Raw genomic sequence first — 14,416 nt, 5'->3', positions numbered from 1 at the left:
TAGATATCAAAGATATCGAATTAATGATTATATTTCTACGTGTAAGAACATAGCAACAATAATCATATCCAATCTAAACTACGAAAGAATTTAACAAAGAGAGTTGGACTATCATACCCAGTAACCCTAACAATATAAACCATAAACTACCCAACCAGAGTTAAAATGGTTAGGGTTGAGTTAGGGGCTAGGCAGTATTTGGCACTTTTTGTTCAATTACCCAAAGGAAGGTTGGACAATTTTTGGCCCTATCATCTCCACCCTCTTCCCACGACTCTTCCATCGTCTCAAAACACAAAGACTTCTCACCATTCATTCTTTCTACAAGGTCTAACAAGTAGTCTGCACATTTGTACATATTTTGATATACTTATTCCATGATTAGCAAGGAAAGAGGAGGAGCCTTCTTTAAGGCAACAGAGAAAGAATAAACTGATAATCTTCTATTTCACAAGGCAAACGTAAGAGTATGTAGCAAACAAGACACGAAAAACAAACTGAGTCAGCATAGGCATCACTTATTACATAAATTCCCAGAGGGAGGGGGGGGTGGGCATTGCATACGATCTCTTCGAAGACACAAAAACATAAAAAAACCCATAACAACAGATAACGAGAGGAAGGGCCTATCAGCCAGCAACCTTCCTGGGGTAATTGTTGCCAGATTGGAACTCTTGAGCGGGCCTTATCAACAGATCGCTAGAGGAACCGCTCCAACGAACACCTGCTTTCATCGGACGAGGAAGCTGCCCAATTGTCGGCTTGCGAGGGGCGATTGTCATGTTTGCCAACTTTTCACCTGTATCTGAAACTCCACGCGCGTTATTTCCCTTGTACATAGAGTCTGCCAACATGAAAATAATGAAATCACAAGGGTCCACAAAATAACAAAAACGACGTTCTAGTATAAAAGGAACTTACTGGTAGGGCTATTCCTCACAGGCGGTCGGTACTTCTGTTGTCTAACTGTACTCTTCATGGTTTTATCATTCTTATTTAAATCCTAAAGTAGCAAAAGAGATGAAACGTCAGTGATAATTTGTGGCTGCCGATAATTTCAGGTGGTTGGGTAGAAGGAGCAGATAAATATCGCTCACCTGGTTCATCAAATCCAACTTCCTCTGCACACCTGGAAGAAAGTTTTGATGATTCAGAAATCAAGCCAATCAAATTGTATATGTAATAATGTCAGTACAAACTTGAAAACAGCTAAAAGCTATTTTTCTTCATATCCAAGTATGCTCTAAACGATATCTAGATACCGTCAAAATGATCCGAAAGATCAAATGCATGTTTAGGAGTAACCCAAGAAAGGGTGATCGTATCAACCCAAGCATGCCCCTAAATATTTCCAAAAAAAGGAAAGCATGCCCAAACATACATGCAAATTCAACCAAGAAATAAATGTGGTACCTGTGCTCAACATCGCAGGCAGCTTCGGAGAGGAGAAATTACCAGCAATTCTTGAATCAGATAAAGCCACAGGATATTTTTTAGCAGTTTGCTGCTCCAATAGATCCTTTGTTCCAGCTGTAGTAGTGAAGAACAGATCAGAAGCTGTCCGACCAAGTGAAGTTTCCAAATTATTATGCTCAAAAACAGAAAGCTAAAATAAACATGATATACCAGAAGGAGGGGTTCGAGTAATTGGTGCTCTAGCACGAAGAGACGGTGGAACATAGTAGCAACTCTGTCACGCAATAGATAAATATAAGAAAATCTCAAATGAAACTATCTACATTTGTTGGTCTTAGTTGAAAACTATGGGATTACTTGGAAGAAGGGATGTTGGAGGGCTTCCATAGCAGTTGGTCTCTTGGACGGATCCCATGAACAAAGTGACTGAAGAAATTAAAAAGGAAATAAATAAATAAAGGTGCATTTAATCCAATGAAATCAAGAAGCTTCATTTTTAACAGATCAAGATCAAATAATTTCAATTGTCATTTGTTTGTACTTACTGCAATAAGATTGACTGCATCATCACTGGCTGAGGGAATAACAACAGAGAGATGAACTCCATTAAACTGCCAGGGGAAACAAGCACATACATCAAATACACATATTTTCCATCGTTACTTATGCCAACCAAAAGAGGACAAAGGAGATTGACCTGCGGGAACTGATAATTGATGTTCCTTGCAAGACATAGCCCACCAGACCATGTATCCATAGTTGGAGTGCCAAGTATATTGCAGATTTTGTAGATTTGGTCTGTTTCACTGCATGGAACAATTAAAGAAACTCTACAAATTAGCTGACAATTTCGACTCGAATGTCAAATGACTACAATCAGGCCTAACTTTCATTTGTGTTTTATTATTTTACAAAAATAAAAATTACAGATACGATAAGTAAATAGAGTTGTATAGACAAGGGAGAGATGCATTTCAGGCGATAGATTCGAATCTCCAAAGGTCTACATGATAGAGACTAGATTTTGGAAGACAAATAAAGAGCATGGAAATAGGTGACAGAAAGCCAAAACGTTCACTAAAAGGTCAATACTTAAGTAGACCCCACTAATTATTTTCATGAAATAAACACTGACAAGAAACAAGAGGATGACCAGATTTTACAGAAATAGGTGAAAACAAACACCACACCACCATGATCTTAAAATCATCAAGACATCAGTATTGGAGTGGTACTAAACTACTAATAATATTTATGCACAAATCATTGACAAGTAATAAGTGGATGTGCATAACCTCACCTTGCTCCGGGAAAAAGTGGGCGAAGAGTAAACAACTCTGCCATTATAGCACCCATTGCCCACATATCTGCAAAAAAAGGGAAACAGTAAGCATCCAAGATTAAGCTTTGATGGGTTTGGACCAAATGTAGGTTCAATCTGTTCCTCACCAACTTTAGGACCATAGAGATAGGACTGAAGCAGCACCTCCGGAGCTCTATACCTGAGACACAAGATTAAGCGTTACTATACGGCATCACTGCAACCAGTGCTAAGGGCAAGAAAATGCAACAGAATTTATAACAGGCAAGAGATGAGATGCACTTACCACCGTGTAGAAACATACTCAGTATAGGGTGGTATGGCACTAGTTTCACGAGCCAGCCCAAAATCAGCAAGTTTTATCAAGTCTTTAGCAACTAATAAATTTTCTGGAAAAATAAAAGTTCTTTAATAAATCAAATAAAAAGAGGGCAAGTCTTTTTCTGCAGAAATTATTATGAATATACTGAGAAAACAACCAATAGCAAAATATACAACAAAAATACAAACATCACGCACCACAATATAAAAAACTGAGAAAACCCAATCCAAAAATTCCTTCCACCCATTATACAAAGTGTTCAAATGAAATCTACCGTTGCTATTTCCATCTTCCAATCTATGAAACCCAATACATAATTCCTTCCAGGTGTCCAGAAAGATTCTAACTCTGTATATTTATTATATAAAGAGTACATCCATATAACAGAAAAAAAGAACTAGGAAGACTTAAAAATACTAATAGCAGATAGCATAAGTGAACCCACAAATCAGTTCATTCACTAGACACAAGAACAATTGAGGTACCTGGTTTAAGGTCACGGTGAAAATATCCTCGCTGATGCATGTAGGCAAGACCTTGAAAGACTTGAAAACACCAATTTCGCACTTCAGCTTCTGAGAAGAGTTTTTCTTTATCCTTCATGAGTTGATAAAGATTACATTCCTGAACATCAAATTTTTGTCAAGTCAGATAGAAAAAAATTTGAACCTAGATGTGCAATAAATTTCAAAATGACACTAACCATGTATTCAAATACAAAGTACAAAATATTGTTTTCCCGGATAACTTCCTTGAGCTTCACAATATTCGGGTGATTCATCTTCCGCAATGACTGTTACATTTGGATCATGAAAAAAGCAAATTGACTTCAGAATAAGGAAAAAAGATAAGGCAATCGGAATCTGAAAAGAAAATTAGGGATACATCACCTTCACTTCTCTCAGATTGACACACTCCTCCCATGTGTAATACTTTTTCTTCATTTTTTTAATTGCAACCTGTTGATTAATAGAAGATTGTAAAACTGAAAATAATCATTTTTCAGACACTTTTTCTCAATATACGCAGAGTGATATGAGCAGATGCTTACAACTTCACCAGTCTGCTTATTGATAGCTCGCCAGACACTTCCAAAAGTACCATCACCAACTTCCTTGATTAACATGTACCTAAAAGTAGTAAACAAAATCAATAAACATAAGTAATGCCTACACAATCAAGTAAATTGCACAACCAAATGAAAAAAGAAACCAATAAAGCTATGAGAAACAACCAACCTCTCCATTTTCCTCGTACAGGCACTAAGACAACCTCCCTTATTCAAAAGAAGTAAAGAAACTTCAAAAGGATAATTCGCATTTATCTTTATATAAAGACTAAGAAGTAAACAATAGTCTTGCACTGATCTCGCAAAAACCACCACTAATTTTTCATGGTGAAATGCAAATGCACAAAACCAGAAAAATTCTGATGACCAGGTTGTGCAGCTTTATTCATTACAAAATCCAAAGCTTCAACTTCTAGAGAGGAACAATACGGTGATATATGGCAAACACCTCTGAACATGTTGAACTCGAGACTAACCGTCCAAACCAACAGAGCAGTTGGAAATACCAGATGACTATGATCTTAACTTGTAGCTATCTCATTATTCAACACTGATATTAAAGATATATCCTCCAATAAGAAAGGTCATGACGCTCTAAACATCACCAATCAGGAACAAAGATAAAGAACGAATAAGAAAAGATCCAGCAGAGGCCAACACAATAGTCTTGACTTCAGGTAGTGGTGAAAAAAAGCTTCGATGTTTCATTAACAGAACTCAGCTCTGTAGAAAAGGGGACAGAGGTTAGAACTAAATACAAAAAAAAAAAAAAAAAAAAAAGTGCAAGTTCCATCATACCCCTAAAGAAGTTTCCCCTAGAAAATCATCCCGATGCTGCATCAACAACGCTCTGCATCGGAATAATGAATACAAAAATAGAGCATTATAATTAAAATAAAATTAAATAATAAATTTGACGAAAATCAATCATTAAATATAGTCCATACTTGAACAGTTGCACTAACGATCCAACACCTATCTTATAAAGTAATTTCATTACGCCTCCTGTGCTGATCATTTAGGAGAACTTGACCACTAAGTGCAATTGACAAAGGAAACCAAAAGAAAATCTCCAAGAACGAGGAAACGCCAATCAAGCACTTCCTGGAAAGAACAAACTTGATGCTGGAAGGAATTTGTCCAAATAGAAGCAGGCTCCATATCTCGAGAAAATATAGAAATCCCTTTATATCCAAGCCCTCAAAGACCTGATAGTTCAAAATACCACCAAATCATTAGACTCATACTCATGGATGATATAAAAAATAAAGGTCAGTATAATTTAGAAAAGTCGATGTCATAAATGACATAATTCACACAAGCCTTCAATTTATCAGATACTAAAGATCATTCACCAAGTACCAGATACCCAAATCTGATCATAATATTCAAATTATTGACACAATAAAAGCAAGAGACAAAACTAATTAGAGAAGAAACATAATGCAAATGCCAATTCAAACAAGGATTAATTCCATATTAATGAAAACCCCAATCAATAACCAATAAGATGATAGACATCCCGAGCTCATCCAATTAAAACCCTAATCCACCAACCAACTAGTCGACAAAAATTCCTATTCACAAATAAGCAAGCGAAGCAAACAGCAATGCCCCAAAACTCCAAACCAACGAGATTCCTTACAATCAGTGAGCAAACAAAATCTCACAATATATCCGACATCGAATCTGAACAAACCCTAATTCACCAATTCACCAATTCACCAACCGACTAGTCAACAAATCTTCAAATTCACAAACAGGCAAATAAACGAACATCACCCTCGCTACAAACTTCCACCCAACGATAATTTCTTCAATCAATGGCCAAACAAAACCGCAACAATATCTCCGTCATCCGGTATCGAATCATTAATTAACCACAAAAACATATACAAACATAAATCAAAAGATAAATAAACCCAATAACCCTAACACTCAATTCAATCAATTAATCCGTCAATCAGACCACATCAAGATGACCCAGACACAGTTTTCACAATACCATAAAAAGAAATCGGAAAAAATCGATACCGATAAATGAAGAAGCATAACCTCCGTCGCCAAGAACGGGAAGAATAGGGATCCAGAGCTTCCCACAACCTCTTCTTCTTCTTCTTCTTCCTCTTCTTCCTCTTCTTCCCTCAAATCTTCTCAAAGCCACAAAGAAAACTAGACGGATTCCCAAAAAAACACGAGATCTTTGCTGCGTGCCAACCAAGGTAAAGATACCTAATTTCCCATCATGACCCACACCGATGGCTATTTATACAACCAAGGTTTCCATTGTCTACGTCCAGGCCCACCGGTTCTTAACCTGCACCCGGATTTAGACCTCTTTGATTTGTTGGTTAGTGCCACTTGCCAGCTAGCGATTGGTCCCCCTTTATATTAACTTATTCATTAATTGTTATTCTTTCTCTTTTTGGTTTATTATTTCAGAATTTTGACCGATTTCCTTGATATTTATTTTTAAAAACAAATAAATAAAATTATATTTAACCTTTTCTTTTACCTTTTGGAATTATTAAACCCCCAAAATTCCTTTTCGCTAAGGGTGATGGATACTTAAGTTGGTAACTTCGTGAAGTATATTTAATTGGAATGTTTCTCATACCTAACTTATATTTCTATAAAATAAAATGTCAAAATTACAAATTTCACTGTCCACATATATTCTACATATAGTTTTTATTTTTATCATGTTATTTTTAAAATTATAAAAACTAAATTTAAACGAGATATCGATTTTCTTTCATTAAATAGTTTGTCCTGATTTAATTTAAAATTTGGAATCAAATTTTATCATTAATTTGCATCATTCTTTAATATTGGTTTTGTGTAATTTGGAATCAAATTTTATCATTAATTTGCATCATTCTTTAATATTGGTTTTGTTTATCTATTACCAACTTAATAGTGAAAACCATGTCTACCATTTGTTAAATTACTAGTCATAAAGTTTACACCATGAGTTTAGTGGATGAACTTTCTAGAATTATATCCATTAGTTTAGTGGTAGTCTAAATTTTATATTTGGTATGATCCAAAACTTTATATTTCATGTCAAGTATGATAGCTCATTGACTGATTGGTTATTCAATTTTTCTTTTTTCTTTTATAATGGGTCAGACATGAGAATTGAATGTTTGACTTTAGGTTGATACAACAAACTCTAAGTAAAAGAGAATATATGATAAATGAAATTTGCTCAAACGACATATTATGTGCAAATGGGTTCACCAAGGAATTTGCGCCCCTCGACATATGAGAAAAAGTAAAAATCCTCGACTTGGTCAAATTTTAAATTCTATATCTGGTTTATGATATATGCGCTTTAAATTTAAAGATGTTTCAACTAATATAATTCGAAACTTAACATTTCATGTTAAGTATAATAGTTCATCAACCTATTCATCTTTTTCTTTTCCTTTACAACGAGTGGGATGTGAGAATTAAACATTTGACCTCTAGGTTGATATAGAAAAACTATATGTAAATGGATCAGGAGATATGAAATGTTGTCAAACAACATCTTACGTGCAAAGGAGTTAACTAAGGAATTAACGCTCATCCGCGTATGAGAAAAGGCAACAGTCCCAAACTATCGATCGAATTCTACCTAGCTTCCTTGATGGTGGAGATACCCCTAAAAGATTCATTGATACGCTATTAGAGAAAATGAACCACTCGACACTTCAAAACAATCAGACTCTACCAAAATATTAGGCACATTGAAAAACCAAATATAATACATATCCTTGCAAATTGCAAAATATCCGATCTCAAACCTCACTCCCTGATCATTTAATGAATATGAGCCCAACCAAATGCCTTCAAAGCCCCCACACGAATCATTAGGCTCCTACGTTGCACTAATAATTAGCGTCCATCAATAGGGAGAGGCAATGATCTATCCAACAATTGAGACTATAGTTTGATGAAGTCGTTCCTCCACAATAAACATGCTCGTTTTGGTCGTCGTTAAGCTACTCCGCATATTTTATAAATTTACAAAGATATTAGTTACGAAATAAATCTCCCATCCAAACAATATTTTTGATATTTTAGAACAAAAATGTGTCTAAACATATTAGATATGACAAACTTAGGTGAATATCAAGAACTTAGATGTTGAAACTTCAAGTGAATTATATATTAATTAATACAAAAATTAGTTTAAAATGGAATCTAATTAAAATTTCAGTAATAAAAATGAGATCTAAATATAGAATTAAGATATCTTTTAATAGATATATACAAAAAGTAGAATAAATGGGTATTTGTGTGAAGATAAAAAGGTAGGTTTCAAGAATCTTGAAATATGATTAGTGAAAGCAATAGAATATTTGCTTTCAATATATATTCGAATCTCAAATTGGGAAGAAAACGAAGAGATATTGTTGTTGATAATGATGTGCAATAATATATATATATATATATATATATATATATATATATATATATATATATATATATATATATGTTTGAATTTTATTTCAAAGGAAAAATAATAAGATTTGCAAAATAAAATAATTTAGTTGAAAAACAATAATATTAAATTAACTTAGACCATTAACATCTTTTTTGAAATCTAAAATTTACGAGATCATTACGAGTCACTCAACAATCGTCCTTCATGTTTGTTATACTTAAAAGAAACCAAACGATATCGTGATGAACAGCAAAAAAAAAAAAAACATTATTTCTTCGTACGTTTATATTAAAAAACGAAAAAATAACAATATTGAGAAATAACAAAATACTAAACTATTTTGGTAAACATAACGAAATAACGTAATACTGAAACTATTTTAACTTTTTATAGTTTATTTATATTTTGTAAATAGTTTCATTTTTTTCGATCTATAATAATTCTCCAAATGAAAATGACCGTTTCTCTAAAAATAAAGATTATAGAATTAGAAAAAGATCGAAGTCGAAGATACACTCGCTAGTATTCTTCGATAGAGATTCCTAATTTCCACTTTTATTATTATTGAGAATTTTTGAATCACTTTTATTTAGTTCTTTTGTATGCCATACCTTTTTACAACCCTTCTAAACATTTGATTGAAAGAATCTCAATTATTATTGTTTTTTTAATGTGAGAAAAAATAAAAAAGAATAATGAAAAAAGAAAAGGAATGGCATCCAATCATTTTTTGTCCCTTTTGTATGATTTCATCTTTGGTAGTAAAGTTGCAATCATTCTTTATAAATTTATAATCTTTTTACCTCGTTTTTTATTTTTATTTTATCAATTTAATCAAAATTTCAAAAATATTTAAATCTAAGTTTGGTGGGAGAATTGAACGTTCTATAAAGAGTTTCCCATAAGACAGAATAATAATAATAATAATTAAACAACGAATCATGATTTCATTTTAGTAGTTTAATTTTAAATTTCAAAATCTACCTTTAATTTAAAATTCAATTTACTTCTATAAATTTTAAATAAAAATTTCTTAATTAAATATTTACCTTTCATTAAAATAAATCAATTACGATAAATTTTGTTCAATGGTCTTATTATATGAAATATAAATAATTTGTCAATTTTTTATATTTTTTAAATAGTTCTGTTAAATTGTATTTATAACTTTATAACTTCACTGATAATATTTAACTTATTGGAAAAGAATCCAATATCAATTACATTTGCGTGCTTCATTTTGATTTCTTTTTTTCTAAATTTTGTGTCTAACAAAACTTTTAATCTTCAATTTTATATGAAATATAACGGATTTATATAGGGACCAATGTGACATGTATCTTTTCACATTATCGATTTTTGTATTTTAATGTTAATTTTAAAGTATCAAATTACAATATATATCAAATGCTACTTAGTTTTAAACGAAATATTATTGGTTGTGACCCCGTGTAAAATTTATGGATAGATTGTAAATGAATTCAAAAGACTAAATTTATAATTTAATTAGTTTCAATTTAAAAAAATGGAGAAAAGAAATATTAAAAAGAAAAAAAGAGAGAAAAGGAAAGAATTGTGATAATAAAAGAATAAATAAATGTGTTTAAGTGAGGAGCAAGCCAAGCGAAGCTTCCTCCTACCCCTAGGGGTTGGGTGGGTGGTGGATTCATAATCTATTCGCTGGCCGACACGTAATTACTACTTTTAGGCCCACGTGTCCCCACACTTTCCTAATCTCTTCTTTCTATCCACGTCAGACAAACAAACCCGTTTATGTTAAAAAAAAAATCATAATAGATGACGTCATCGTATCATTTATTTACAAAATATAACAAAATTTTAGATTATATCAATAATAATCGATCATAAAAGCACGTTAATAAATTTTATTAGTATTTATTGATTCATTGATAAGTATATTAATATTTATTATTAATAAAATTTGAAATTTTACTTTTTAAAAAAAAAATATTTTGGTTTATTATGTTATACTTAACAACATTTCGTTCATATTCTTAGATTGTGAGGATGTATGATTTTTTTAGGATAGAGACGTATCAATTTGAATACTGAAATAATTATTATATTAATTTACATAATTCTTATGCGTTTTATTAAGAAAAATGTTACATGAAACTTATAATTATATGTACTAAGTTTTTAGAAGATAAAATTGTCTTTCTAATTGTGAATGATGTTTCATTTTGTAATTTATTGGATGAATATTTGAAAAAGTTTATACACGTTTAATTTGATACATGAATGATTTTCAAATAAAATCACAATAAAAGTCTAAATGAATTATATTATGAAAATTTAGAAGCTTAATCTATTAGTCAAACAAAATTTAGAGAATAATACAAATCGATGTTCTTGGGAAACTTCAAGATTTTAATTGCTATATTTGTCAAAGACAAAAAATACAAAACCAATTAAATTTGCCTTTCCAGGGTTAAAATCGGTCATTATTGTTTTTAAGCTAATAGAGTTCATCAAAGGTAAAATGTATTATCGGTTTGATTTGTTTTGATTAGCTTTTTAATAAAACAAAAAACAATAGAACAAACCGACTTTTTAAATTTTTTTTTAAATACAAATCAATATATTTGATTTTATACTAAAAACCAAACCAAGCTAATAGATCGATTTCAATCCGATTGATTTATATCTATCTTTTCGTTTTTTTCACTCGTACCCGCTCGATAATTTAAGGGGGAGAGAGAAAAAAAATGATTTATATATTGTCACATTTTCTTTAAGAAAACCCTAAGTGCCCAACAAATTATTATTGTTTTTATTTTCCTTTTGTTATTAGATAATGAAGTTTGATCGAATTTTTTGAGCAAAAGAATTGGGAATTTTTTTTTTCTTTTTCTAGAGGAAGAGGAGAAACGTTTTAATCTTCACTCAAAAGATATCGTCATATTTGGTGGTCCACTTACGAACTACCACCACTCATTCTTACAAAATTCAAATTATATGTTCGTTTAAAACTCACCAAAAAAAACGTAACTAATGCAATTTTGTAATCATTTCTTTTTTATTTTCTTTTTCATTGTTAAAACTAAATATTTTTATATTTATTTTTGTTTTTTCTAGAATTTTTGGTTTTGAATTCTGTCTCGTTCAATCAAAGATGAAAAACTATCGCAATAAATTGAGATAAAATAAACTTTATTTTCAAAAATTAAATATCCAAAATGGAAGCTTCATTTAGGTCTAACGATTTTCCTTCTTAGAAAATTCAACAAAATCGAATCTATTTTCTCTTAATTTCTTCTACCATTATTTGCCTTTTTTTTTTTTTTTTTTTTTTTTTTTTTTTTTTTTTTTTAAGTTTATAGGTTAAATTTTTAGTCAAATTCTAATAAAATAAAAAGTTTTTAAATATTTTGTTTTTTAAAATTAAGTTCACATTTTACATTTTAAAATTTATTTTGAGTGATTTTTATATGCGAGTTTTCTTCAATGTGACTTATAAACTTAAACACTTAGAAATGTTTCTAGAGTATAGATTGATTTGAAAAGCATTCATAAAATATAGTCAATAAGATTTATAAACCAAACTAATGGAAATGAGTTTTGTAGGTTTAAAAACAAAATACAAATGAAAAAATATTTAAAATCTCGTTGGTTGATCATCTGATTTTTGGTTTTAGTTTTTAAAATAATGTCCATCTCTAAATTTTTTATTTTTTTAATCTTTTTTTGCCAACATTTTCAAAAAATAAAACTAAAAAAACCTTTGGATTTTGACTAAAAATTCAAATTTTATGCTTAAAGAAATACCAAATTACGATGAGAAACGGAGAATAAATAAACTTAATTTTAGAGATTTTGAAAAATAAAAACAAGATAGTTAGACCTAAATGGTTACCAAAGGAGGATTATGTATTTTATTTTTTGTTTTTTAAAACTATATCTATTTTCTCTTAATTTTTTATGATGATTTTTCATATCGAATAAAAGAGTTAAATTTTTACTCAATTGCAAATAAATAAAAATTTTGATATTTTAAATATTGGTTGGAAGTGAGAGTAGTGTTTAATATTGAAAAGTAAAAACAAAATTGGTTACTAAACGGAACTTTGTTTATTAGTTTTTAATTTTTTAAAATTAAGTTTAAAAATTCCACTTTTTTCCAAATTTTGTTGGCTGCATTTTAAAAATCAAATAGACTTAATTTTTTAAAAACAAAAAATAAAATGATAATCAAAAAGTTTTTTGAAATTAGCTTTTTAATGAAAACTGGCTAAGCTTGTTCGACGAAACTTTTTAGATGAATTTACTTTTGTGAAATTTGAATTTTGCATTTGTATTAATTTTAGTATAGTAAATACAATTTCTAAAATCTAATCATTTAATTAATTATCTCAAAAGTAAATATTAAACTTATTGATTGTTTTGGAGGATCGATTGACCGGAGAATCAATCATCAGACTTATTAATCTTTCAGAATGATTGGACTTCAACTTTAGGAGATTTACATTCTTCAAATCTTCGGAATTTTGATCGTACGAACTTCAGATTCTAAGAGCTTTAAACCTTTCTATCTTTAAAATTCGAGAAACGAGAGTTTCGTTACTTTGAAGCTTTGATGATGTGAACTTTACGCATTGGAGCGTTAGAACTTCAATTCTCAAAGCTTTACTTCTTCAGATCTTGAGAACTGAAAGACCACTTCAGATCTTGGGAGAGCTTTGATGTTTGATTTTTCCAACCTCCTCTAAAATTAAGGGACAAAGCTTCTGTTCATGAATGTTTTCCGTGGACTTCTAAATGGGCTTGGGCCTAATTGTTTGTTAACTTGGGCCTGGACCCAAAATCTTATTTGATCCAAATTTTCCTCATAGGCTTTGAATTGAGTTGGGCCTCAATAATTCTAGTTCCTCCATCGGATCCATTGACAAATTTTTCCATGAAGTTGAGTTTTCGGTAGGACTATCAAGAAAATTTAATTGGCTAAAATTTATCGTACGCTTTGAAGCATTAATATAAGAAATATGAATACCATGAGTAGGACATTGTGAGAAAATAATAACAAATTTCAAAAATTAAAACTCAAACACTTATAAGTTGATTAAGAAAACAACTCTCGTACCTAAGATACAAGTTATCGAGAAAGAATTCAAAAGAAAATATACTTAATTTTAAAAAATTTAATAGAAAGATAAAATACTTAACGAATCGGATCTATATGGAAGATAAGTTTTCAATTTTTAGTTTTTGAAAATTAAGTTTATAAACCCAAATTTCAAATTTACATTACTCCTAAGCTAAACTAAAATGGACAAAAATTACTTATATATATATATATATATATATTATTTATTTAGGGTAGATTTGTTTATAATTTCTTTTTCCTTTTATAAAAATAAAATTCTAATTTATCAATGGAAAACGTGCATCACGTGCCATATTTTATTATATATATATATATATATATATATATATATATATATTAGAGATGGGTATTGATTGATACAATTTACATTACTCCTAAGATAAAATACTTACCAAATGCAATAGGATGGGTATTGCAAATTCAATGTATAAATTGCTACAATTTACAAGTTTTACTAAATACAAAATTTAGTTCAAAGTCTTATTAGGTTAGATTTAGTAAATTTCCTATCTTGATTGATACAATTTATTATTTCTTTTGGGTGAGTTTTAGGTCAAACAAGTTTTAAACATTTATGTCCGTTCAACAATAAGTCAAAAGTAGAAAATTCTATTCTCTAACATCTTGAACTAGGACACTTGACCGGTTCAATAACTTCAATTATACTCAATTTGATAATATCTAATCAACATTATATATACGTATGTATTTTGAATCTTTGTTTTGGT

The 14,416-nt window shown here is 30.3% G+C and overlaps 1 protein-coding gene across 4 annotated transcripts; it reads right to left on the bottom strand.

Moving 5' to 3' along the window:
• Positions 1-421: 421 nt before the first annotated feature.
• On the bottom strand, positions 422-6,369 carry LOC103490725 (cyclin-dependent kinase F-4). Of its 4 annotated transcripts, none has more exons than XM_051086401.1 (19): positions 6,163-6,369; positions 5,076-5,336; positions 4,927-4,978; positions 4,298-4,851; positions 4,111-4,189; positions 3,950-4,018; positions 3,763-3,852; positions 3,545-3,683; positions 3,024-3,126; positions 2,866-2,918; positions 2,717-2,783; positions 2,114-2,222; positions 1,962-2,027; positions 1,774-1,842; positions 1,627-1,690; positions 1,414-1,530; positions 1,098-1,129; positions 922-1,003; positions 422-805 (listed from the first exon to the last, which is right to left on the bottom strand). In XM_051086401.1, the coding sequence occupies exons 4-19, from the start codon at positions 4,303-4,305 to the stop codon at positions 630-632; spliced, it is 1,323 nt and encodes a 440-aa protein (XP_050942358.1). In that variant the 5' UTR covers positions 4,306-4,851; positions 4,927-4,978; positions 5,076-5,336; positions 6,163-6,369; the 3' UTR covers positions 422-629. The 4 variants fall into 4 exon arrangements, with proteins under 4 accessions (XP_050942358.1, XP_050942359.1, XP_050942356.1 ...); XM_051086402.1 differs by having other exon boundaries at positions 6,184-6,369; XM_051086399.1 differs by having other exon boundaries at positions 422-844; positions 6,163-6,367.
• Between the last annotated feature and the right edge of the window lie 8,047 nt (positions 6,370-14,416).

This window comes from Cucumis melo, chromosome 6 (assembly GCF_025177605.1).
Source record: "Cucumis melo cultivar AY chromosome 6, USDA_Cmelo_AY_1.0, whole genome shotgun sequence".
NCBI classification, from domain to species: Eukaryota; Viridiplantae; Streptophyta; class Magnoliopsida; order Cucurbitales; family Cucurbitaceae; genus Cucumis; species Cucumis melo.
Note: the sequence above shows the minus strand (reverse complement) of the source record. Positions and strands in the feature narration are given on the sequence as shown.